At 41.2% G+C, this 26,862-nt stretch overlaps 1 protein-coding gene across 5 annotated transcripts; it reads left to right on the top strand.

The window, feature by feature from the left end:
• The first annotated feature begins 145 nt into the window (after positions 1-145).
• LOC105025145 (myoferlin) lies at positions 146-26,821 on the top strand. Of its 5 annotated transcripts, none has more exons than XM_010895635.4 (53): positions 146-346; positions 692-747; positions 2,540-2,631; positions 5,342-5,450; positions 6,071-6,164; positions 6,393-6,553; positions 8,761-8,889; positions 9,022-9,084; positions 9,185-9,235; positions 9,359-9,389; positions 9,497-9,612; positions 9,872-9,998; positions 10,130-10,233; positions 10,331-10,399; positions 10,523-10,566; positions 11,826-11,908; positions 12,433-12,471; positions 13,162-13,286; positions 13,391-13,504; positions 13,852-14,029; positions 14,113-14,237; positions 14,326-14,435; positions 14,545-14,737; positions 14,982-15,269; positions 15,706-15,869; positions 16,130-16,244; positions 16,694-16,796; positions 16,993-17,132; positions 17,555-17,722; positions 17,823-17,913; positions 18,029-18,106; positions 18,216-18,397; positions 18,854-19,012; positions 19,119-19,220; positions 19,329-19,490; positions 19,586-19,748; positions 19,872-19,945; positions 20,985-20,996; positions 21,099-21,197; positions 21,312-21,437; positions 21,792-21,947; positions 22,058-22,149; positions 22,235-22,405; positions 22,711-22,859; positions 23,014-23,153; positions 23,241-23,329; positions 23,411-23,506; positions 23,659-23,800; positions 24,130-24,229; positions 24,353-24,546; positions 24,653-24,762; positions 24,909-25,056; positions 25,178-26,821. In XM_010895635.4, exons 1-53 carry the CDS (start codon positions 256-258, stop codon positions 25,214-25,216), a joined length of 6,156 nt encoding a protein of 2,051 aa, XP_010893937.2. In that variant the 5' UTR covers positions 146-255; the 3' UTR covers positions 25,217-26,821. The 5 variants fall into 5 exon arrangements, with proteins under 5 accessions (XP_010893937.2, XP_010893935.2, XP_010893938.2 ...); XM_010895633.4 differs by having other exon boundaries at positions 6,390-6,553; XM_010895636.4 differs by lacking the exon at positions 12,433-12,471 and having other exon boundaries at positions 6,390-6,553.
• Positions 26,822-26,862: the final 41 nt, after the last annotated feature.

Below are 26,862 nucleotides of genomic sequence, written 5' to 3'. Positions count from 1 at the left end.
CCTACACAGCTATCTAATTCACTAAACCAAAAATGTCCAGCTCTGTCAAAACTGTACACAGGATGGCAGCACCATGCACAACACAATTCCCAAAGAAATTCCCTCCCGCCCCACAATTTTCTTAAATTAAACACTGTAGCTATTTCCTCAAATTGCGCTGTTGGCTTCAGTGATGGGGCGATGATGATGCTGCACGCGATTTACTTCTTATAGTTATTTCCCCAAAAATACAGGTTTTACTGAGTGATATTCATTATGTTTCGTGTTGTGGTAGAATCTGCTAAAGGTCTGCCTAAGAAGAAACTTGGAGCAACTCCGGATCCCGTGGCATCTATTATTTTTAAAGGTAAGCAACTTGCACCTACCTTTTGTTTGTTTTTAACATAGGTATAATTGTTCATCTCGAGCTACTTCTGCATCACCAATTCATAGGAAAGTTATAATAACGTGTTCTTTTTTATTTATTTTTGGATTCATTTATAAATGACTTATTGGCAGATGCAGAGAGAGAGGATTGTGTTAACCGTGAATGATTGAATTATCATAGCCAAAATGCTATGGATTTATCTCTTCAGCATTACTTTATATGAACTGCATTGGCATTGACCTAAAAAGTTTATAAGATTGTAATATATTCACAGTAGCTGTAAAATAAGTGAATAGTTAAAGTAAAAACACATATTACTTCCAGATGAAAAGAAGAAAACCAAAACAATTGACCATGAAGTAAATCCAGTTTGGAATGAAGTAAGTGTATTTTTTTATATGATGTGTCTTTAGGAAAGTTGTGTTGATATATTGTATTATATTTTTAAGTTGTTTTAGTTTGTAAACTCCATTAAACTAATTACATGATCTCTAAAGACAATTATTTGCACAACTGATCATTCAGGCGTGTCATTCCAAAGGGGGTGAATACTTTTATTTCTGTTTTATTTTCTGTTTAATATTTGTGATTAATTTAGAAAAATTTGCAGATTTTATTTTTCACTTTAACGTCATGGAAATCTTGTGTTGGCAAAAACTCCTAAATGTATGAATTTTGATTTCACATTGTAACACAAAATGTGCAAAAGTCCCATGGAGGTGAATACTTTAGAGTAACAGTTTTGCTCGGGGACAGAACCATAGATATATAGCTTTCTAATATCTTTGGACGTATCCGTTTTTTTCACCCTGTCAACTAGGAATTAGAATCAGAAAATGTATAGTTTACTGGCCCAACTTGATAACCAGGCTACCCTGCTGCCTCACTTTGGGATGAAATATGCCAAACTCAGTCGTCTATCAAAATGGGGAAAGTTTGTGTTTTATGTTCCTGTTTTCATAAGGAATCAGGCATTTGAAACTGATACTGCAACTAGGGGCCATAACAAAAACGAACAATGTTAAGCTGTAACCATCCCTAGAATTATACTTCATATGGCCATTCAGCTTTATCTGTCTTTAACCATTGCTAGCTAAACTTTAATCTTCGTAAGTGATGAAGGCATGTGAGCATGATCAGAAAAGGATGTTGAAATCAACTCCATATTTGGTTTGAGTATCTGGCCATTGCCACAACATTCTCACATACCATCACATCCGTTTGTAACAGGGAGACGTTTTAGTTGATAAACCAGCTTTTTATCGAGGTGAAGTCCTCATATAAATGTCTATATACAAGTACACTAATGAAACTAAGATAATGTTAGAAATGTTCTGGCACTCGGATTTATGGATGATCGATAATGTAATAACATTTCTTGAAGACAACAATGAGAGGAATTCCACTGTAAAGTCTGATCCTTTGTAAAGAACATTCTCCATAAAATATATGCACATCTTCAAACTATGTTTTACAGGGAGGCAGTCCCTTCTGCATGTAAACAAAATGTAATCATTACTATGTATGCATTTGGAGGGGACAGGTGGCCTAACAGTTTGAGCATCTGGACACATCGAAAGGTTGCTAGATTGAATCCCAGAGCTACATGTACTGATGAGTATAACCAGTATAAACAGGCCTCGGTTGATGCAACTGAGTAACTGGGTCAATGGGACTCTGTTAATAAGCTAAAGAGATATTGGTTTGACCTGATTAATGACAATGTATCTGTCTTTTTAAGATGCAATCATGCAGCTCCTCTGTCTTGAAAGATAATTGACAAAGGACATGACTCCCCTCCCAGGGACCCTATTTAACCACGGGAAGAACTTTTAGATAGTAGCCAGTAGCATTCGATTGCGACGGTTGCTTCCTGCATATATGCAGTATTAATAAATGTTCAAATTGGGTGTTCAGACGTCTCTTTTTCATTTGTGGTGATTTCCGCAACACTGGCAAGATAAAAAATCTGTGGTTCTGTCTCTAATCAAGTCATTTTACCCTAATTTGCTTCCTAGACAGCCAGGGTACATACAGTGCCTTAAAACAACTCCCTCATTGAAGACGAGGAACCAACCCAGATGAAGTTGCAAAATAGTTAGCTAGTCCTTTAAAATGCCTGACAGTTGAAATGTACCTGACTGATCAAGAAAACCCATTTTCTGATTACAGGTTGTTGAGTTTGATTTGAAGGGCTCTGCACTTGATTCCTCATCTTTCATTGATGTGATTGTAAAAGACTACGAAACTATTGGGAAAGACAAGTAAGTGGCACACACACACACACACACACAGACAGCACATCCTAACAAGTCAGTACTGATCGACTGACTAATGTCAGAGAGAGAAAAATACTTTTGCGTTTGCTCCTTGTTTAGTAATGTTGCTGTCTAATTAAAAAATATCTTCCTAATTGGCAGTGTGATTACAAGAGGTGACAGACCTAGCTTTTTAGATCTCTCAGTTTTCTGTTAATTTTTTACTGAAGGTGCATTATTAGTCAAACCTCCTGCAAGTCAACCCCCAAAGGGAAATAGTGAACTACTGAAACATTCCACAGAGCTGCATAATGACATAAACAGATCAGGGCCTATAACATTGTCAGGCCTCATTGTTGGCTCAGAATGGAGCTCCCACACCCTACATGCCATGCTCAGACTTGCCACGAGTAGGAGAGGTCATCTGTCTTAGGCAACAATGAATGTTTTTTTCTGTTGGAGTGGGCTGAACAGTGTGTATACATGGGGAAAGTATTGTATTAAGTTAGGACAACAGCGCTGAGATGTTGCAGCTAAAGCCCTGTGTATCTATCAAAGTGACATTGTGGTTCATGTCTAGTATTTTCCATTCACTCAGGGAAAGACACATGGTAACAATTTGGTGACGTTACCACAGAGGAAGTTTCAGAGGATTTGCCCATTAAAATCATCAGAGCATTGAATGTTGTGAAGACTAACACACATACTTCATGCCCGAATGATTGTTTTAGTAAAAATGTATTCAGTAATGGTCAACTGTTAATTATGTGTATGTAATATATATAAGCTGCAGTAATCTTTAACTCAGCATCATCTTTTCCAGGTTTGTGAGCATGCAGCAGTGTAGACCATGTGATATGAGTTGAGCTTTCCTTTGAGTTATTCTAGTCAGACACAATCTGAGGGGGAGTAATGTACTTACTCCTCTTACATAGTTTCAAACAAAGTTTTCCAAGGTCTGTTATGATACTTTGTAACCCTAGCAACTTAGGAAATAAATGTCTATACTTGTGGTTCTTGACTTATTAAATTTGGGTAGGAATTCATGAAATTAACCCCAAGATGTTATGCTAGACTACAAGAGTCAGACACTAATGATAGAGCTTTGTCATAGAGTGGAAGATAGTGGTTAGATAATCTTATCTACTACTCAAGCTGGCAAGGTAAAAAAAAACATATTTGGCACTGTCCTTGACCAGTTTACCCTAATCTTTTTGGTTTGTCACTACAGAGTGTAAATTGTAATTTTGTTCCTAATGTTCTCAACTAGCACAGCTGATTGGGATTGGAGAATTATTGACATACCAGATGACTCATGTCTGGCTGCAGATTAAGTGACATAGATCCAACTTGGACATATACACATTTCTACTTTGGTGTCATACAGTCTGAGTGCTTCAGATGGAAATTATGGAAAGTGAGTAGAATGGCTCCACACTTCTGTAAAAGCAGATTGGTTTGTGAAAGCTCAGGGATGATTTTAAGGCTGGCATTTGTAATCAAGACAAAAACACACCCTAGTCAGATTTGCCATAGTAGTATCATGTTATTTCTGCCTAACCTACTTGCAAGAACCAACACATTCTTCTGTAGACTCACTAAATAAACTGTCAGTGACTCAAATGCCCCTCCTTTTTTGTTTGAACGTTTTGCATGGGAGGCTTGAATTATTGTTTAGCAAAAATCACAGAAACTTGACTATTGTCACACGTAAAGAATAGAACGACTTCTATACTGGAATACAGGGTAAAGGTTATTATCCTGTATTCCAGGTGGATTGTGTCACACAGAATTTGTGTTTTTGTGACACCAAAGATCTGTATAACACTGCCAAGGAAATGTAATATGAGCAGAGTGATTAGTAAACATATGGACATTGTAACATGTGAAAAGAAAAGGGACATTATTTAAAAAAAATCTAATTAGAATTGAAATACTCCTTTGTCAGTATAAACATTAATGACCTGTGGGACATGGGTTTTTCCAATGGAAGGGTTATTTTTTTCATACATAGCAGGTGTAGGAAGGCAAGGTGTATATATATATATAATTTAAACGTTTTATTTGAATCCTGTCCTTTGTGAGTGTGTTTGACTGGGAGGGTTTGTTAACTCTGGGTGGAGACCTCGACTACACCTTTTATCACGATGACTTTGCCAACTACACAGAAGACTTTTCCTGTGCGCAGTGACATCATTGGCTACTGACTACACTTGTGGCTGGATGTGATATTTGTTCTCAAACAAGGAAGTCAGTAGGCTGATGAATCATAATCAGGACTGTAGCCAGGAATCCAGGGCCCCCTGAAAAAAGATTTGCCTGGGCCCCCTCACTTACTGATATATGCTGGGGACCCCTCACATATAGATATATGCCATGGGCCCTGTGAATCAATCCCGGCGTCAGCTACGACCCTGATTATAATCCTCATACGTTTATATTTTACATGTTGTATATTTCAGTCAGCCTTCTCACAATGGTTTTATTTGAATAGCGGCTAATAAAAAACTGCTTTCAAAAACTCTAGGAACTCTACTGATATTACTGTAATATTTGTTTATTTCAAAACACTATAATGTTTAATCAAAGATTAAATCAAACTAACACATTATCATAAGTAATGTCCTCATGTTCAACTCACTTTTGTAAAACATGAATGCTATTTTGGTTTTTACTCGTGGCCGTATCATATCTGAAGTTTTTCATTGTTTTGTAGGTTCCTAGGCTCTGCAAAAATCTCACTTAGAGACCTTGCAACTGGTCAAGTCAAGTCATACCCAGCTAAAGATGTGGCTCTTGTCAATGAAAAGGGGCAGGCTATTGGGGTAAGTCTTTTGCTATTTACTCATGGAGGGTGAAGCTAGACATCTGCTACCAAGGTGTGGGCAAAATGAGACAACTGTAAACCAACCTGACCTCGTACGAAGCTTAGTGACAGTTATATGAATATAGGTTGTGTAGATTACTGAGACTGTTAAAAAGATATAGGAACAGCATTTTATTTGTGAAAAACACTATTTAAAGTTCTTTTTGGGAAAGCTGTTGCATGTATGTACAACTGAATACCTGTACTGTGGCTCAAACAGGACAGGAGATTCAAAGTTTTGTATTTTCAGTGATATACTACAGTGCCTCTTTGGCCAGTCAGTGTCATTTGGTAAATGTCAAAGCAAATCCAAAATGCTAAATTCACTGTAGTTTCATAAACATCTGAAACAGCGTGTAAAAATGTATTAACATAGTACTAACATATGGATGGACTAAAAGAGATGAAGAAAATATATGCCATCGCTAGTTGCTCTGAATAAGTGTCTACTAAATGACTTAAAATGTAAAAAGGATGGCTCATGCAATCCTTTGAAATTGAAACACCTGTTTTCCCCCACAATGCTTGCAATCCCTGTCTATACATTTTATTGGGAGCATTGATTTATTCATCTTCCAGGCAACTGTGAGCGTTGTGATTCACTATGAACCTCCAGCAAACGCCACTCCGAACCCAAACGACCAATCGGATGGAAATCCGGCAGCGGATTCTGGTATGTCATGTGGGCTCTACTGTGAGTGTCATAAACACTTTTTGGTCAAAAAGAGATGTCTGGTTTTGGTGTGCTTTTCTTTATCAAATTAGAAAGTAAACATTTTGGATTTAAAAATAGCTTTTGCTCTGGTTTACCATCAGCAACTGATTGAAGGTCAGAAATCATTAAAAGGTCCGTAAATTGTTTGTGTGAATTGTGTGTTTGTGCACACCAAATACGCAGCAGAAGGTGGAGGCCAAGAAGGGGAAGAGCACCTCGATGGAGGACAGAGTGGTTCTGCAGGGGTTGTCTCCTCCCCTGGTCAGCCTGGGAACCCTAACCAAACATCGGTCAGGAATAACAGGAAACGGAATCGTCCTCTATCCAATAAGCCTCAGGACTTTCAGGTTGGTTCTCTCTCAGTGTATTTGCATACTGTGAAATGATTGGCTGCGTTTGTTATTGATTTATGTAGTGCTGTTAAATTCTGGTTCTGGGGCCTCCCTGGGGGAGCAATGGTTAAAGTTGCTCTTTTCGAAATACCAAGCTGACCAACATAGTTTCAGCTCCAACATATGTTGGAGCCTTGACTGTGCTACTGGCTGGGAAGTGCCACGGGTGTACTGCATTGGCCAAAAGTTTCTGGGGAGCTGTCAGTCTGCAGGGATTTCCTGACCTGACCATGTTCTGGCGTCTCCCTCATGGTTCTGCCTGCCATGCCAGATGAGTCAGAATGCTTTCCCACGTGACTTCCTGGTTGGAAGAGCAGTACGGAAAAAAGCAGAATGGCTTGGCACGGATGTATACGGGGGAGAGTTTCCCACTGAGCAAAGAACATTGAGAAGACGTCTTTCTGCAATTTACAACTCTTGCGAATCCTTACAATTGCATGCGTAAAATGTAATAGTAGATAGAAATATCACAACGCAAACAATAGCTGCAGTTGCTGTAACACTAAATAACATTTTTTAAGTTGGTCCCAAGGTAAAATTGTTGATAGATCAGGATTAGAAGCAAGGACGTGATCTGTCTATTATTTTCTTGCAGTGTTTTGTATTCCCTTGCTGCCATTCCTACATTGCAAAAAGGCTCAAGTTCAGTATTTAAGCAGTGTCATGGTTTTCTTTGATGACTGAGGTGGACCCAGTCGTGTTCCCCACCATCCAGTTGTACTGTACTATGAATTAAATTACCAGATCGGTGAAGACTTTTATTTCTGATGACCTTTTCAATGATAACCATTACAGACTATATCTAGAAGTGTCTTTGAACGAATGGGCCTGTTGCCTTTGCTTTTGTAGTAATTGCACTGCTGGATAGTACAGTAAAAATGTAACATTTTCCAGAATAAGAAAGATTTTCCATGGAAAATCAGCCAGTGATCAGATGATATGCTGCCACAAGATCTCTGCCAGGAACCTCACACTTTCCTCTCCCTTAAAGAACAACTCAAAAGTGACACCGATTATGCAGTTGTGTTTGACTTGTTAGTTGGGGAATTCATAGATTAGTGTACAATGGTGAATGTACATCTGATTTCTAGTTCACTACTATAATGATCATTACAAAATTGGAATCACAGATGCAGTGGAAGATTACAACATGAATATAAAGGTGAAATACCTCATTGTAACTAACAAGATCATTTTCTTGGCCAATCAGAAAGGAGGCCATATGGTATTTAACAAAAACAAGCATAATGTGCATTGTTAAGGCAACGACAATTTGCCACTTGTCACCAGTATATTTGGGATGTAGCTACATCACCGTAGTAGAAGATGCTCAGAGAGAAAGAAAAGAAAGTAAGATTTAAATGCAGAGTGAGTAGTATCAACCTCAATAACGAAGTGTCACTGAGAACACATTACATATGTTTAATAAGCTATTCTCCAGCCTGCAGTTTCATGCTACTTGTCAAAAATTAGATAATGTACTGCGTAATGGTTGTTGGGGTGGGATTGGTGTGAAGGTCTGTGAGTGGCTTTTGACCAGGTCATTGGATACCTGTTTTTTACTTAAAGAACAGGAAGGAGTTAAGTCCAATTTGGAGTTTGGGTTACTATATTTTTTTGGCATTTTGTGAATCAAATTCTTTTTCTCCAGAAATTAAATAGTATTTCAGGAAATAAAATAGTATTAGGAATAATAATTGTATCTATTTCTAACTACAGAAAGAATTTTGGGTGTCATCGTTTGTTGAAATTACATTGAATTAAAAGTATTGGTGTATATATTTTTTTACTTTTCTAAACCTGGCAGTCATTCAGATATAATTTTCTGATATAATATTACATTGTTGGATATTTCTTTCAGGCTGGGTTACAATAATTAAACATTACTTTGCAAGCCAGGATAATATAATTTCAAGGCAAAAAAAAGAAAACATTGCAAAGGAACCAGAATATTTGCGGGTCATTATTATTATTTGCAAGACAAATGTATTAGCAACATCCAGGTTGGTGGCAGGGAAGATCAGATGGGGAGAACTTCCAGCGTAACCCTCTAACGACTCCTTGTGGCAGATCGGACACTTGCTTAATCATGGTTGTCATAAAGCAGAGTTATAATTATATAATTCCGCTTTATGGTGTCAAAAAACTTTTCCACATCTCAGGTCCGTGTCAGGATAATAGAAGGACGACAGCTCACTGGGAATAACATCAAACCTGTCATAAAGGTGAATGTATGTGGACAGACACACAGAACCAGGATCAAAGCGGGTAACAATCCATTCTTTGATGAGGTAAAAGCAAGCATGTTGATACACCTTGAATTCCACGAGAGTGCATGAGAAATGTTGGCTATGAGTGTCCTGATGATTTATGCAGTTTGGCATTTCTGAATAAACCACCTAGATTCCGTTTTCTCTTTACAGATATTCTTTTACAACATCAACATGTTACCCTCCGAACTTTTCGATCAAAACATCAGCTTTCGGGTATGTTGAACTCATGGTTAGTTATTTGGCTCTAACTGATGAACAAACTAATATGCATCGCACTCTATTCTCACGTATAAACAGTACACTTCTCCTATAGGTGTACAACTCCTTCTCTTTGAGAGCTGACAGTCTCATGGGGGAGTACAAGGTATTACAACCCCCCCCCCGCCGACTATTAAAACACAACACAAAAGAAAAATGCAATTACTCCTGACTGATTCACGTTATCAGTCCGAGATGTGTTTCACCATCTCTCTTTTTCTCATCACAGGTTGACGTTGGGTTTGTCTACGACGAACCAGGTATGTTTATGGATGTTCAGCAACTCTCGCTGGATTAGCACGAAACCTGTCGACTCTCCATGTGCCCGGTAGAGGTGAAAATTTGTGTTTGTGCGCCTGCCTCGTAGATCACGCGGTCATGAGGAAGTGGCTCCTTCTGAACGATCCCGATGACTCCAGCTCTGGGGCCAGGGGATACCTCAAAGTCAGCATGTTCGTAGTGGGATCGGGAGATGAACCACCGGTAGTGTAATATGGCCGTCTGTGTTGACCTCTCACCCCTCCCCGTTCGCATCCTCTCGAACTGGATGTCCACATAATCTGGATAAACTCCTGTAGTATTGCTCAGTGGAGCTAAACTAATCTCCTAGTCAGGTCACATGTGCCGCACGTGAACAGAATGCCTGTCCCCTCTAATGTGAGGTGTGTGTCTGTGTGTGTGTGTGTGTGTGTCTGCATGTGTGTCTGTGTGTGTGTCTGTGTGTGTGTTTTGGCCTCTGCAGGTAGAGAAGAGGGACATGAACGATGACCAGGATGACATAGAGAGTAACTTACTGCTGCCAGCTGGGGTGACTCTACGATGGGTCACACTGTCTCTCAAAGTTTTCCGGGCTGAGGACATTCCCCAGAGTAAGCCGCTAATACTATATCATACACTATATCTAATGCTAAAGACTGTAATCTGACCTATCCATTAGGTATCTACCTTCACACTGTAGAATGCAAATAAATTAATGACTTAACCAGTGTTTTCCTTATAGTGGATGATGCCTTTGTCCAGTCAGTGAAGGGGCTATTTGGTGGCGATGGGTCCAAGAAGAATCTAGTGGACCCTTTTGTCGAAGCTCGCTTCGCTGGCAAAAAGGTATTTACGATTCCTTCCATAGAAAACTCAATGGCAGAATTTGTTTGTTATGGAAATAGTTGCTCAATTAAGTTGACATGTGAATGTTTGTTTGTAGCTGTGCACCCAAGTCATTGAGAAGAATGCCAACCCAGAATGGAACCAAATGCTGAATCTTCAGGTCAAGGTAAAAATAAATATTGATTATTTTTTATCTATAAATATATATATCTATAAATTAGTTAAAAAGTAGATTTCTGCTTTGTTAAACCAGTATTCTAAAAGTTAATCCTACAAAATATGTTTGCAGTTCCCCTCCATGTGTGAACGAATCAAACTGACCGTCTTTGATTGGTGAGTTAATAGCCTCTACAGAACAATTCTGATTGTACATAAATTACTTGGAGCTCTGTGTATTCAAATGCATAGTTACTTTCTAAAGGTCCTGACATGGGTCAGAAATACCTCAGGAACACCCGATATATATGTCAGAGTGCCTCGCTTTCCCAGCTTCTAGACAGAGATGGTACAGTATAAAGAGATGGGCCAGTATTCTGAGACAGAGATGGTACAGTACATAGAGATGGTACAGTATAAAGATAGATGGGCCAGTATTCCGAGACAGAGATGGTACAGTACATAGAGATGGTACAATATAAAGAGACAGAGATGGGCCAGTATACCGAGATAGAGATGGTACAGTACATAGAGATGGTACAGTATAAAGAGAGATGGGCCAGTATTCCGAGACAGAGATGGTACAGTACATAGAGATGGTACAGTATAAAGAGAGATGGGCCAGTATTCCGAGACAGAGATGGTACAGTACATAGAGATGGTACAATATAAAGAGACAGAGATGGGCCAGTATTCCGAGACAGAGATGGTACAGTAGGTAGAGATCGGACATCGCTTGCGAAGCCAAGAAGTGGCTTAAGATCAAAACCCAACAGCGTGTCAATGTTGACACATACATTCTTGTTTCTACAGCTTGTGTTTCTACATGCAGCGTGACATCCGATTGTGAGGCTAGTTAGCTAGGCAGACAGGTGTGAAACCCAGGTGCGAGCTATAAAGAAAACACAACAGGTATTCCATGTTAGGTTTGGATTTGAAGGAATGGTGATGTTGTCAAACAACTTCACGTGATACTTTTCTGGGCACTGCCAAGCAACAAGTAACACACGCCTTCGGGAATTAGACATGTGCTCATGCAACCGTGTCGTTACACAAACCATTGCGGTGTGTCAAACCTGCACAGTTACACCAGTTTCAGTTGAATGTACCCTGTCAGTCTAGTAGCTAAGTGCCTGCATGCTGTGACTAAGGCGCCAGAGTGCGGTCAGCCAGTTACTATTTGGCCTGGGAGGAACCCGGCAGCACAACAGCATGAGTCAGACCAGCAGTCAGGCTTTACTCACCACTCCCTGTTCCAAGCTTGGATCCTGTTGGCAGGAAAACAACACTAGCATCAGCCTGCTGCCATTTGGGAAAAAGAGGGATACTGGGAAATCAGGGCAGGTCAAAGGTTAGGAACACAGTGTGTCCCATGAATGGGAAGTTCAGCTAGGTGGGTGTGAACGTAATGTTGTGATATTATTCCCTTCATTCAGGGATCGCCTGACTAAAAACGACTCCATTGGCACCACGTACTTGAATCTGTCCCAAATAGCATCCTCTGGTGGCGAAATTGAAGGTACGGCTCAATTCAGGTCTTGTATTACATTACACCATATTATATTTAAGGTGACCTGATTTCTGAAGTGAAAACCAAGCAATGTGACTACATTTAGGATAACAGATGCAATATGCATCACTATCTAGCCATGGGTAATTTATCATTGAACGATCTTGCTCATAAAAGGTGAAAGCATTCGGGTTTTATACAGGGATATGGCAAAAAGACTAAAAAAGATTAATGAAATGCCATCTGTGTTGTTTTTCGTTACTGGGTACATGTTATGGGGAAATTTCTAGCCCAACACAGGCCACCAAATATGTGAATGTCTGATCACCTTAACTATATTTCTCCATATCACAATCTGTATAGCTCAACTGATGATTTATATGGCATTGTCATTGTAGCTATTAAAAAAATCATGTTGTCTGTAATTACACTTTGTCCATTCACCTTGCTTGTTAAATGATACGATCAGCTCTTCCTGTCTATGTAACTGTATAATATTCAGAACATGCATTTTTCTTCTTCTCTTGGTATAGAAAAACATGCAGGACAAGGGTTGTCTTCAACAAATGAAGGTTTAATAGATTCATTAATGTGTGATCATTTTTCAAAGTATCTTCCAGTGCAACAATCTTCTTTTCGCTCTGTACTATTAACAAGTAATGTCACGGATGCTGAAATGTGCAGAACTGAATAAATCCCTTTAAAACCTTCCAACGTTACATGTCCAAGAATTTGGAATTGCCTTAAAAGATCCCTTGTAAACCCCAGACTATGATTAATGTACTGGAGGTACTTTAAGAATGTGGGACTCCCATGGGTTGGGCTCAGTCCACTCATTTCTGTAGTGCTTTGAGTATAACAGCTAATATTTGTTTAAAGTGAACACGTATCAGTTCAGAGTGGTTTTTCCTCTGTACTCAAAATGTTATAATACCCTCAAACCCTTCTATACATTCATAGCCTTGTGTGATTTGAATAACATTTGGTTGCTTTCTTTATGCTGTTACAAAGCTTCATGTTGTCCTTTTTTTTGCTAAACCTCTAAGGCTACTCCTTGGCTGTGTTTATTTGCATGTGTCGTATTTATGATGTCCTGTGTGAGGCTGCCCGAGCATATTCCCTAACAGACCTAGATCTACTAGCACTATGCTGCGCGCACCATTCCCCAGCTAAGAAATTGTCTGCTAACATGTAGAACTAACCCCGCAGCTTTGCTTCTGTTCATTCAGACAATTTAATAAAAGGCATCATTTTGTCCACAGGGACGACTGGGGAGTCTGAGGTGGGCTTCTTGCCAGCCTTTGGGCCCTGCTATGTCAACTTGTACGGGAGTCCCAGGGAGTTCACGGGGCTTCCTGACCCTTATGAAGACCTTAACTATGGCAAGGTGAGCCGTACAAGGGGAAGGAATCTGTCCATCTGTAAACTCTCTACATCTTGACTTGAGCGAATGTTGACATTGAAAATGATAATATATTTTGTTTTTTACAGGGCGAAGGAGCGGCGTATCGAGGAAGGCTCCTGATTGAGCTGTCTACTAAACTGGAAGGCAAGGCAGATAAGGCCATTGATACCATCCCTAATGATGACATCTTGGTGGTCCAGGTAATGTAACATCTTCCCTGTTTATACCTTTCTACAGGTATATCCTCTTTAAATGTAAATGGCCAAAAGACATGGAGCTCTGGAAAGAATGAAGAGACCACTGCACCTTTTTCATTCCTTTCCAAAAACATTTTGAAAGGAAGGAACAGAAGAGTGAGGAACAGAAGGGTTCAAATTAAGAGACCACTGCAGAATGAACGCTTGTGTTCCTCACTCAAAACATTCCTTTTCAACTTTATTGGAAAGGAAAGAAAAAGGTGCAGTGGTCTCTACAAAAAGAAACACATGTAAATAAATGAAGCTTTTTTTAACCGCTAAACCAAACCAGAGTTTTGTCATCTGATCAGAAATACCAGCGTCGGAGGAAGTACTGCCTGTGTGCGGTATTTTACAGTGCCAACATGATCCAGGAGCCTGGGGAACCAATCCAATTTGAGGTCAGCATCGGCAACTATGGCAACAAACTGGACTCCACCTGCAAACCCCTGGCCTCCACTACCCAGTACAGCTGTGCGGTGTTCGATGGTAGGGCCCTAATACGCCGCAGACATCCAACTCATCTGCTGTTTGACACGTCTTCCAGGGCTGACTTGGTTTATTTGGAACAGGTAACCACTACTACTTCCTGCCCTGGGCCAACACCAAACCGGTGGTTGTAATCCCGTCGTTTTGGGAGGACATCAGTCACCGTTTGGATGCAGTCAACATAATCCTGTACATAGCTAAACGCCTGGTAAGCGGAGTCATTCACCAATTTACAAAGCGGGAATGCCTACATTGTGTGAATGCAGTTTACCAGTGTAATTTATCGGTCTTTTCAGCAATCTAACATCACAGCAATGAAGACAGCCATCTTGGCTAAAGCCTCTGACAACCAGCTTGCAGAGATCTGGTTGAGGCTTGTCAATCAGGTGATCGATGACATCACCAGGTAAAGGTTTCTTTGTCAGACTGATTTTGTAAGCAAACGTTAGGATATCTAATTATTTTCAAAGAATAACTCTTAACTTGTAACCTGTGTATCAAATCTATTATATCAGTTTAAAATTCCCAGAGCTGGTGGGCCAATCCAACCTGACCACACTTGACATGCAGATCAAGAAGCTGCGTGACAGCGCCTTACTAACCATCGTAGAGGCGGCCAAGCGCATGAGAGACGAGGCCACAGAGATCAGGGACACTCTGGCCGATATCGAGGGCTGGCTGGAGAAACTGCACCAGGTTGCTGAGGAGGTGGGTAAAAGACTGAGCTAAGTGTCTAGGGCTGACACATACTCTCAGTTATCTGCCGTGAATCAACACGAGCAATATTAGCTGAATGCTGTGACTGTAGCTTCATTTCGCCACAAAAAATAAAGTAGGTGTACGTGTTTTCATGTGCAATGTCCTTCTATATTTCCCTTGAAGACAGTGGTACAGTTGGGTGGTGCTGTGAGAGATCAGGGAATTTACAGACATTGTGTGTGTTCCTGTCCAGCCCCAGAACAGCATGCCTGACGTGATCATCTGGATGCTGAGAGGGGAAAAGAGAGTAGCGTACAGTCGCATCCCAGCGCACCAGCTCCTCTACTCCACACACAGCGAGCAGGCCTGCGGGCAGTTCTGTGGCAGGACCCAGACTGTTTATATGCAGTACCCTATGGATAAAAACAAGGGTCTGAAGGTCCCGGCTCAGATCAGAATCAACATGTGGCTGGGTCTGTCGGCACACGAGAAGAAGTTCAACTCTTTCTCTGAGGGGATGTTCAGTGTGTTTGCAGAATTGGTATGTCGCTACTCAAATACCTTTTGAGAGTTCAATTTCAAATTAACGGAGAAGAGCGTTTTATAATGTAATCAATAAAGTATAAAGTCATTGACTCCACAGCCACGCCATCCATAGACCATTCTCTACACCACCACATGACATATATGATATGCAGATATGGCATATGGTACCAGTGCTTCAAGTCTGCAACCGACCTCGCATTTCTTCTACGCCCAAGGCACAAAACTATTAAACAATACTGACAAATGATTATCATTGCCTGTAAATTATTATTAGTGAAATCATATGTTGCATTTATTCCAGATTTTTTTAACTTCCCATAAGTAAACAATGCACTGTTGGTCTCTACTTGTAGTCACGGAAGCAATGCAATAAATACGTTGCCATTTGATTGGTTGGCCCATGAAATGACCGGTGCTTTCCCCTTTGTTAGTATGAGAACCAGGCCTACCTGATGGGAAAGTGGGGTACAGCGGGCCTGGGTATACACCACAAGTACTCTGACGTGACTGGCAAAATGAAACTGAAACAGGAGTACTTCATGCCACCGCGAGGCTGGGAGTGGGATGGAGATTGGTTCATAGACCCAGAGAAAGGGTAAGCCTCAGTTCAAGTGTTTGTTTTCATACAGTGCTAGTCTGGTGGAATTCCAGTAATATGCCACATTTTTCACAATTGAAGGAAATGGGCAGGTTCTGCCTCATTCTCCCTAGAGAGACCATAGTCGTGTTTAGTAGGTTTCTTAGTGGGCATGTTTATGTCGGCCCTCCCTGTTTCAGTCTGCTTTCCTCCCATTGGTGCCTAATGAACATGATTGAGCCACCAGCTTTCTCTTGTCTTCTGTGTTTCTTTACCAGTCTGCTGACAGAGGCAGATGCGGGACACAGTGAGTTCTTAGATGAATGCTACCAGAATGAGACACGCTTCCCTGGGGGAGAATGGAAGCCTGCTGCCGAGCCATACACTGATGTGGTTAGGGAACATACACACACACACACACACACACACACACAGGGCCGTGTGCATACACTTAAGCACTGGCACTTACACAAGAACATGATTGTATTAGTTTACACCTCCATAAAAAACGGTATTAGGTTACACTTCCATAAAGAACTGTATTTGTTTACACTCCAATAAAGAACTGTTAGTTCGAACTGTATTAGTTTACTCTTCCGTAAAGAACTGTATTAGTTTACACTTCAATAAAAAACTGTATTAGTTTGAACTGTATTATTTTACTCTTCCATAAAGAACTGTATCAGTTTACACTTCTATAAAGAACTGTATTATTTCACACTTCCGTAAAGAACTGTATTAGTTTACTCTTTCAAAAATAACTGTATTAGTTTAGGCTTTCTATAACTCTGGCAGGGTAGAAGTTGTTCAGCTTGCTGAGGTGTTGTTGGTTTTGTTTGCAGAATGGAGAAAAGATGCAAAACCCAGTGGAGATGGAGTGTCCTGCAGGATGGATCTGGCAGGATGAGTGGTTTGTGGATGAGAACAGGGCGGTGGACGAGAAAGGTCTTTAACATTCATCCCCACAATATTATCTGGCCTTTTGTTATCTCACCTTTCAGCTTGAGGCAAAATTGGGACTGTAATGTTTCCTGTCATAAAGTAAAAAACAGTCTCACTATCTTGAATAATCTACTGATGGAAAAATGACCTGTAGTGGTTTTAAACATTATATGTATATTCTGTGTTCATGGGAATGCAGGCTGGGAGTATGGAATCACCATCCCTCCAGATGATAAACCCAAGTCCTGGGTGCCAGCAGAGAAAATGTACCATGTCCACAGACGGAGAAGAATGATCAGGCCAAGGAAGAGAACTTCAGCAGCTGCTACCACCGTTGAGGTTAGCGCGGTGAGACAATGGGAAACAGTTTGTTTTGATAGTCACCAAATGTGTACCAAATAGAAAATACAATGGCATATACAGTATGCATGGGGTTTATTTTCCCCTCTTCAAACTGACCAAGTTTGAATTCAACAGACATTTTCTTGGGTTACTGGATATGACACACACATCCTACACAGTTCACTGGCTCACTGGGTTTCCTAGTACAGGTGTTTTAAGGGAGAGCATCATTAAACTAGGTTTGGGAGGTGCTCATGAGCAGTCGTGCTCTTCCTCTGGCCGGACGTTGTATTTTAAATGTATGGCCCGCTTCAGAGCAGTGAGTTGCAACCGGACTGTGTATGCCTTTAGTACTCATGTTGCTGCGGTGTTTACTTATCCATGTGTATGAATGCCTATACATCTATTTCTCCCTACAGAAAAATGAAAACCCAGATGGGTGGGAGTTCTCCTCTCTAATTGGCTGGAAGTTCCACAAGAAGGAACGTTCGGCTGACACGTTCCGACGGAGGCGATGGAGGAGGAAGATGGCCCCTTCTGATCAACTTGGGGCATCTGCCATATTCAAACTGGAGGGCACGGCACTGGTGAGAGGCTTGACAACACTGGTCCTTGTTGGTGTAGCTCTCACTGGTTGTTTCTTCTCCTCGGGCAGTGTTGTAGAGTATGATATATTCTGAATTGCAGGGGATTGATACAGATGAGAAGAAAGATGAGCCAGTTGATGCCTCCAAGCTCTTTGGTGCCAGTACCCCCAGTGTCTGTTGTTCCTTTGACAGTGAGTGCTTAAGATCTGCGTCATTTGTCTTTTGACGGGGTGGGGGGCTTTTGGCTTACATGGTTGTGCTCAGTCTTTGATACTGGCTTAAAATATATCCGCTTCCACTCTGCAGGGGAATATGTCTACCACCTCCGGGTCTACGTCTACCAGGCCAAGAACCTTGCCGCCATGGACAAAGACAGCTTCTCTGGTCTGGACATCTTGTCTGAATCCTGTTTTGAATTTGTAGAAGCTGGCACGTGGCAGCTGAAGGAAATGCCAATGTATTATCTAACGGATTTTTCTTAATCTCACCTTAGATCCATATGCCCACGTGTCTTTCCTGCACATGAGTAAGACCACAGAGACCATAAAGGGTACGCTGAACCCCACCTGGGACCAGACCCTGATCTTCAATAATATTGAGATCCACGGTGACCCCAAAAACATTGCCATGGATCCCCCGGACGTGGTGCTGGAGATCTATGATTACGACCAAGTGGTGGGTGTTATCAAACTCCCTTCTGTCTCTTGGGTTAATAGTTAATAATACAGGACCCTGTCGAAACAAGACCCTGTCGAAACAAGACCCTGTCGATACAAGACCCTGTCGATACAAGACCCTGTCGAAACAAGACCCTGTCGAAACAAGACCCTGTCGATACAAGACCCTGTCGAAACAAGACCCTGTCGATACAAGACCCTGTCGAAACAAGACCCTGTCGATACAAGACCCTGTCGAAACAAGACCCTGTCGATACAAGAACCTGTCGAAACAAGACCCTGTCGAAACAAGACCCTGTCGATACAAGACCATGTTGATACAAGACCCTGTCGATGTAATACGCTGTCGATACAGTACCCTGTTGATACAGTACCCTGTCAGTAATCCACACAGGACCTTATCAACACAGGATCTAGGTGAGGTTGGTTATTAACATGCTGCTCTCTGCCGCAGGGGAAGGATGAAGTGCTGGGCCGGAGCGTGTGCGTCCCCCTGGTGAAACTGGGCCCAGACATGGACCAGACCCCCAAACTGCTGTGGTTCCCCGTCACACACAAGGGCCAGCCGGCCGGGGAGGTGCTGGTGGCTGCTGAGCTCATACTGATGTACAAGGTGTGGTACCAGGGTAGGATGTTGTGGGGTAGCAGTGTCGGTTAGGGCATAGATCTATCGGGAATGGGTGGTGTATTTTGTGTTACCTCGGTCTCTCCGTCCCCAGGGCAAAGAGACGGAGCTCCCTCTAGTCCCGCCCAAACGGTCGGGTAATCTGTTCATGGTGCCGCAGGGAATACGACCGGTGGTGCAGCTCACAGCCATTGAGGTGAATCTACCCTACCGTTGTACCTTGGTCACAACATCCCACAGAAAGTAGACCGCTAACCAGTTCCCACACTGTGTATTTGTTACCCAACGTGTCTCTACGTTCCAGATTCTGGCCTGGGGGCTCCGCAACATGAAGCCCTACCAGTTAGCCACAGTGTCGTCCCCCAGCCTGGTGGTGGAGTGTGGTGGGGAGAGGGTCGAGTCTGCTGTCATCAGAAACATGAAGAAGAGCCCCAACTTTCCTGGATCCGTCCTCTTCCTCAAAGTGGTATGGGTTTTCTGCTTTGCTCCATTCTTTCGCTGTGCCACTGTCCTCTCATTCCACTGCTCACTGGATCGGTGTGGTCGTGTGTTTATCGCCAGCTTCTTCCCAAAGAGGAGATGTACTCTCCTCCCATCGTGCTGAAGGTGATCGACCACAGGCCGTTTGGCAGGAAACCAGTGGTGGGACAGTGCACCATAGACAGTTTGGACGGGTTTCGCTGTGACCCCTATGTTATCCATAAGACATCCATGTCATCCAAAAGTAATTATTCTTTGCAGCTCATATTAGAATTACAGAACATACTGCCACCCTGGGGGCCAATGAAATAATGTCCCCACAAATATGAGACGTACACAAGATGTTGTCTTTACCTGTCTTTGTTAGTGGCTCTGATGGCTGCTTCTCCTCGGGACGTCAAAATTCACATGGAAGACAAAAGGCCTCTGCTTGAAGCTCAGGTATTGAAATTTGAATCCCTGTCACCTTTGCCCTAGGTTGTTGAATGAAATCACTCTCTAATGACAGCCTTGGCGATCAATCGTATCTAACATTCATAGCAAATGCTCTAACTTGCAGTTTATATACAGTATGTCAGCAGCAGTCAACAAAATGGCCACCGCTACTTCTCATCTTGTATGTATGGTCCTTATTAGTTGGCTGGACATGGCAGGGTTTAGGGGGACACTCAAACATGTGATTCATGTTACATTATGGGAATGAAATGACAGATGCAGAGTATGAGCATCTGTCAAAATGTGTCATTTATCAGAAGTAAATGGATTATCCAGGCCCATTGAGTAAAACATTTTCCACAAACCAAGAGGTGCCTTATTGTGATTATAAATGTTGCTTTTGGCCACGATATTAGAACTATGAAACATATTTTTTGTCATACAGTACCTGTGGAATTTCAGGCAATCAGCAATCAGGGTTTTTACCAGATTGTAACATATAACATATAATTACAAGTATGACTCAACACAATTTTATTACTCTTTTTATTATGTTAATCATTTTAGCAATAATGCATCTCAGGGATTTGGTCAATATATAGCCAATACGGGTACTGTTCATTTGGTCATGCCGAAGAATAGTCCTTACCCGTGGTATATTAGCCATATATTACACCCCCTAGGGCCTCATCGCCGAATTATATCACTACCGTTGTAAATAATGTTCAGCTTTTTAGAGAATGTTCACTCATGCTTTGACAATGCAAAAAACACATTTTCAATCATAAAATGTAATTGCCTTCAATGATCATTGCATCAAACTGTTTAATCATTGTATCAAATCAATATGCAATTGCTTTCCTTACCTCCACTGTAGCGTTAATCAAAACTACCAGACTGATCCTGCATGTGACACAAAATCCCTGATTCGCATGATTGAGCATTATTTGATTTATGATTCATCTGACACTAATTCACAGATATTAATTTCTTCTCTGACACATTGTTTCCTTGTTCATCCTTTCATTTCAAATTTCCTTCACAGCAAGCAGAAAAGGTGAGATATAACTCACTAGGTCTTGCGTAACTTCATAGAACATTAAAAGCCCACTATGACATAAAGACTTGAATTTAATCATATTTTCAACTTTCACATTAGGAAAAGGAGACAGTTGATTGGTGGAGTAAATTCTACGCTTCAACTGGAGATCAAGAGAAGTGCCGTCCTTACATTCAGAAAGGATATGACACATTGAAGGTGAAGTCTTGATGTCTGACACAGAATACACCTGTTGTGTGTACCTCTGAAGCAAACGCACTAATTCATTTCCATGGATTCCAATACTGTACGACCTGGTGTGTGCCTTTCCAGGTGTATGATATGGCCCTGGAAGACGTTCCTGAGTACAAACAACTCACCGATTTCTGCAGAACCTTCAAATTGCAGAGAGGCAAGAATGAAGAGGAAGATGATCCGTCCCTCGTTGGAGAATTCAAGGTGGAACACAGTTACTTTTTTGCTTTACAAATTCCATACACAGTGCTCAGTTGGACATATAGGTCAGTGGTTCCCAACCAGGGGTACTAGGACCCCTGGGGGTACTTGGCCTCTCCACAGGGGGTACTTGAAATCACTCATGACACCATAGACTTACTAGTGAAATTAACATGAGGGGGTACTTCAGGGGTACTGAAAGCAGTGCAAAAACATTTTGGGGGTACAGTAACTGAAAAAGGTTGGGAGACACTGATATAGGTGAACTGCCTGTCACATGGCGGGCTATTACTGCCCTCTAGTGGTGGAGTTGATACATTGCTACGAGTCACTGATGGCTGTTGACTATGTTTCCAGGGCTCTTTTAAGGTGTACCCTTTATCCGACGACCCGGGTGTAACTCCTCCACCTCGCCAGTTTTGTGAGCTACCTGAAAGCGGTCCTCAAGAGTGCCTGGTCAGGATCTATGTGGTTAGAGGCATTGACCTGCAGCCCAAGGACAACAATGGCCAGGTGAGAGGGACTGTCCATTTCCTGGTAGCTGCCCTTCACGCCAGGTCGTACCTCAACTTCCTGGATGCATTTGATCTCTTGACATGTTTAGTTCTGCCTTTTCTCTACAGTGTGATCCCTATATAAAGATCGCCCTGGGGAAGAAGTCGATTGAGGATCGAGATCACTACTTACCAAATACTACTAACCCTCTGTTTGGAAGGTAAAGTCACAACATTCGTTGAACAACAGATTTTGGTATGGATAATATGGGATGCCACGTTTACGCCATGTCTCTCTTTCGGTAGAATGTTTGAGATGACATGTTTCCTGCCTCAAGACAAAGACCTGAAGATCTCAGTGTATGACTTTGATATGCTGACCCGCGATGAGAAGGTGGGAGAGACGGTGATTGACCTAGAGAACCGTCTCCTGTCTCGCTTCGGCTCCTACTGTGGACTACCTCAGACATACTGCATGTGAGCACACTTCACCTATCTGTCTTAATGTGAAACAAAATCAGTGACAAATCATTGATGTGACAAAAAATGTGTCAGACACTTTTGGAGCTCAAATACAAATCTTTTCACACTCACTTTCGGAACTCAAAAAAACAAATTGATGCGGAGATGACTCGTTGTCCTGTGCAATCAGATGAGTTGATCCAGATTCCAGCTAGACCTCTCAACCCAAAGTGAATGTGAAAGATAGCCACTGTAATGGAATTTTGCCCATAATAATTATGGGAAACTTTGAGAGTCTCAGTTGATCTCCCCGGAAACAGCTCTGGGATTAACCAGTGGCGCGACCAGCTGAAGCCTTCCCAGATACTTCAGAACTTGGCTCGACTCAAAGGGGTCCCACCACCAAGGACAGAGGACAATGGCGAAACCCTGTCATTCAATGGAAAACAGTTTACCCTGGAAGAATTTGGTAAGTGTCAAACCACGTTTTCTCATAGTGTTAGCTAAAATTCCAACCTGTATTTTAAGATCATGCGCAATACGTTTAAGGTGACGAGTTTAGTTTTGTATTTCTTTTTATGGACCCTAGACATACTCTGCTCTCTTTTACCTTCTATATTTAGAGGCCAACAAAGAGATCCACCAGCATCTGGGCCCTGCGAATGAACGGATATCTCTGCATGTCCTCAGAACACAAGGACTGGTCCCAGAGCATGTGGAGACCAGGACACTGTACAGCTCCTTCCAGCCCCAACTCTCTCAGGTCACCGCTCATGTCATCTTTACCGTCAGTATGACTCCCGATACCTTAATGTATTGGAGACTAACTGTATTTTATTTCACTTCATAGGGACGCCTTCAAATGTGGGTAGACATTTTCCCTAAAAGCTTGGGCCTTCCCGGACCACCCTTTAACATTGCACCACGGAAAGCCAAAAAGTAACAGCCACGCTTCATATTTAGTATTTCAAAGTGTTTTCATGAACGTCCTTTATACTCACACCATTCATATCCATTTAGGTATTTCCTTCGAGTCGTTGTTTGGAACACTACTGATGTCATTTTGGACGAGACTAGCATCACTGGGGAGCGCATGAGTGATATCTACGTCAAAGGGTATCGGCGTGAAAACATCTATTTTAAGAAATGTCATCTTTTGAAAATGCATTGATCTATTCCTCTGGCAGCCATGTATGTAACCCACAAGTGGTTTGTTGGAACACATTAGAATCTAAATGAATTAACCAGTTAGTCTGGGTTGGGTCCAGCTGGATGCCAGGGATGGAGGAGGACAAGCAGAAGACTGATGTCCACTACAGGTCCCTAGATGGAGACGGTAACTTCAACTGGAGGTTCGTCTTTGGCTTTGAATATCTGCCCGCCGAACAGCTCTGTCTGGTCTCCAAAAAGGTGTGTTAAAACCTGGGAAACGGTTAGAAACATAATGATGTTGCTACAATGATTTTTGTTTACTGGTATCTTCTTAGACTTTCAAACATATGCACAAATATTTTATGATATTCAATCCTTGTTGGGACATTAAAAGTTAGACCCATTCAAAATCATATTTATCATTCCCATAACGCCAAAAACATAACCCTGAGACTAATTCTGACCCTTGCCATAATTTTCCCTAAACAGCACAATTCTGGAAAAAAACCATGAAACTGCATTCATGTGTTGTAATTACCAATTACCATATCATTTGCATTTTGGACGGTTTTGGTTACCTTCAACAGGAACACTTCTGGAGTCTGGACAAAACAGAGTTCCGGATACCCCCCAAGTTGATTGTTCAAATTTGGGATAATGACAAGTTCTCATTGGATGATTACCTGGGTAAGGAACCTCTCTTGCAGTGAAAATATTAAAATGTACATTTGATCATATGCTAATTTTGCTTTGCTGATAAACTGCAATATTATCACATAACCTTTTCATGTTGTTGTGGCGGTTTTAAAGGCACGGTAGAGCTGGATCTACGCAAACTTACCCCTCCAGCCAAGACTTCAAAGATGTGCAAACTGGGCATGATGGAGGAGGTGTCGAATTCAGGGGACCACAAACTAGACATGGCCAAGTCATTGTTCGCTCAGAAGTCTGTCAGAGGCTGGTGGCCCTGTGCCACTGAACAGGATGGGAAGAAAGTCCTTGCGGTGAGTACAGCGAAGACAACATCCATTTAAAAAGATCAAACTGTGAAGATTAACGAACAGTCAACATTGTGTGGAATCAATCTGAACTAACATCCGTTGTGAGTAGGGGAAAGTTGAGATGACTCTAGAAATCGTATCTGAGACTGAGGTGGATGAAAAACCTGCTGGAAAGGGCCGAGATGAACCCAACATGAACCCGAAGCTTGACTTCCCTAAGTAAGGATCTTCACTCTTCTGTGTATCTATTCACCCATAATACTCCAGAAAGGTTTACCTCTGGGGCCCCCTAAGTGGAAATCCTTGTCAAAAACTTTACACTGTTCATTTCCGATATACCGTGTTAAACTTCCTCTCCCAAACAGGCGTCCGGACACTTCCTTCTTTTGGTTTACAAACCCATGCAAGACAATGAAGTTTATTGTGTGGCGGAGGTTCAAGTGGATGTTCATTGGACTCATCATATTGATCCTGGTCCTGCTTTTCTTAGGGATCCTGTTGTACTCCTTGCCGGTAAGAACAGGCAGCAGGGGACGGATTGGCTAATCAAATTAAATAAACTTAGCATTCATTAAATAACAAGCTTTCCGCATTTCAATGTGTTTGTCTAATTGCTATTTTGTTCTCATTTCAGAACTACATTTCAATGAAAATTGTGAAGCCTTTCAAATAAAAATTCCATACTGGGGTCTTTTGTCAAGAGGATCAGACATCATGCAAGGTTGGGATGGGGTGCGTTTCAACTATGTTTTTTTCCTACATTTTAGTTTTTGGTGAAGTTAATTGGAATAGTATAATAGTATGACTCGGACTGCAAAGGTAGGGTATTATTATGTTTAACATCCTGTTTGATAGTAAACTATCAGTAACTATTATATGACCTCTAGAGGTGCTTTGGGGTACTCCAGACAGTTATAGCTGCCTATAATTATATATGGCCCTCTGCAAGGCCTTTTAAGAAGATAAAAAATAAATGACAAAGCCGTAAAACCTTATCTTGAATTAAAATTTTAATATCAGGGTTTCAGGATGAAATATAATTGTATTTATTTTTATCTTGTCCGTATGCCTTTTCTGAGTTTTGGTGGTAAACAGGTGGCAGAAAAGTCAATATTTGTTGATTAGAGAAATTTAATACATTTTCTTTTAAGTCCTAGAAATGCATTGACCAATGCGGACACAGATATGATACAAAGAATGTAGAAATCCATTATATTTACACTAATTTGGAGATGGTCTTATGCAGACTGACAATAGTGACTATGCAATTACAATATGTTTTTGTATTGCTCCCCATGGGCATCATAATAGTCCCATCAACTGAGAACATTTGTTTATAGGCATAAGTTACATTTAAGTTACATTTAAGTTACATTTACTGCAACTGAAATACATTACCCATTAATGACTGTAACAGATTACTTGTTTATGGACAGAATTACTGTACATTCTGCTAGCCTAGATTTGCCCTTTTTATTAGTCCAATGTGGTTAATTCATCATATTTGCTTTCTCATTAAACACAAATATTGATTAAAAAAAAAGATGATTACCTTACAGAAAAAAGTGTATTTGTGTAATATGCCTATTATAAAGGTATATTTTCATTTTTGATCTTATCAAACTTCCTTAAATGTTATGCAATTTTCATTGTATTCATAATGGATGTTTTGTGCTTTGTAATGCCTTAAACCAAGTAATTCAAACCCTGAATACCCACTGACTAAATGCCAGTTTCACTGTTCTACAACCCTTTTTCCAAAAAAGTTGGGACGCTGTGTAAAATGTAAAGAAAAACAGTGCAATGCAATAATGTGCAAATCATGTCATATGCTGAACAATACATAAAGGTTTTGGAGCATCATATGCTGCAATCCAAACAATGTCTTTTTCAGGGAAGGCCTTGCTTATTTCAGCAGGACAATACCAAAGCACCTTCTGCACATATCACAACAGCCTGGCTCTGTAGTAAAAGAGTCTGGGTGCTAAACTGGCCTGCTTGCAGTCTAGACCTGTCACCCTTTCAAATCATTTGGGGCATTATGAAATGACATATGCAGCAAAGGAGATCCCCAACTGTTCAGCAGTTGAAATCATATATCAAATAAGAATGGGACAACATTCCACTTTCAAAACTACAGCAATGGGTCTCCTCAGTTCCAAAAAGCTTACAGTGTTGAGGTATGTGTTGCAGAAGAGGTACTGCAACACAGTGGTAAAGATGCCGCTCCTGACCCAACTTTTTTGACACGTGTTGCTGGCATCTTATTCAAAATGGTCATTTATTTTTCCAAAAACAATAACATTTCTCAGTTTCAAC

This window comes from Esox lucius, chromosome 5, assembly GCF_011004845.1.
Source record: "Esox lucius isolate fEsoLuc1 chromosome 5, fEsoLuc1.pri, whole genome shotgun sequence".
Classification (NCBI taxonomy): domain Eukaryota; kingdom Metazoa; phylum Chordata; class Actinopteri; order Esociformes; family Esocidae; genus Esox; species Esox lucius.
The sequence above is the reverse complement of the archived record's forward strand: the minus strand, read 5'-3'. Positions and strand labels throughout refer to the sequence as shown.

Excerpts from the sequence above, each read along its gene's own strand:
- LOC105025145 (XM_010895633.4), top strand. The coding sequence starts at position 256 with ATGTTTCGTGTTGTGGTAGAATCTGCTAAAGGTCTGCCTAAGAAGAAA. Across the intron at positions 6,554-8,760 it reads ATAAGCCTCAGGACTTTCAG|GTCCGTGTCAGGATAATAGA; the intron begins GTTGGTTCTCTC and ends TCCACATCTCAG. Across the intron at positions 10,234-10,330 it reads CTCGCTTCGCTGGCAAAAAG|CTGTGCACCCAAGTCATTGA; the intron begins GTATTTACGATT and ends GTTTGTTTGTAG.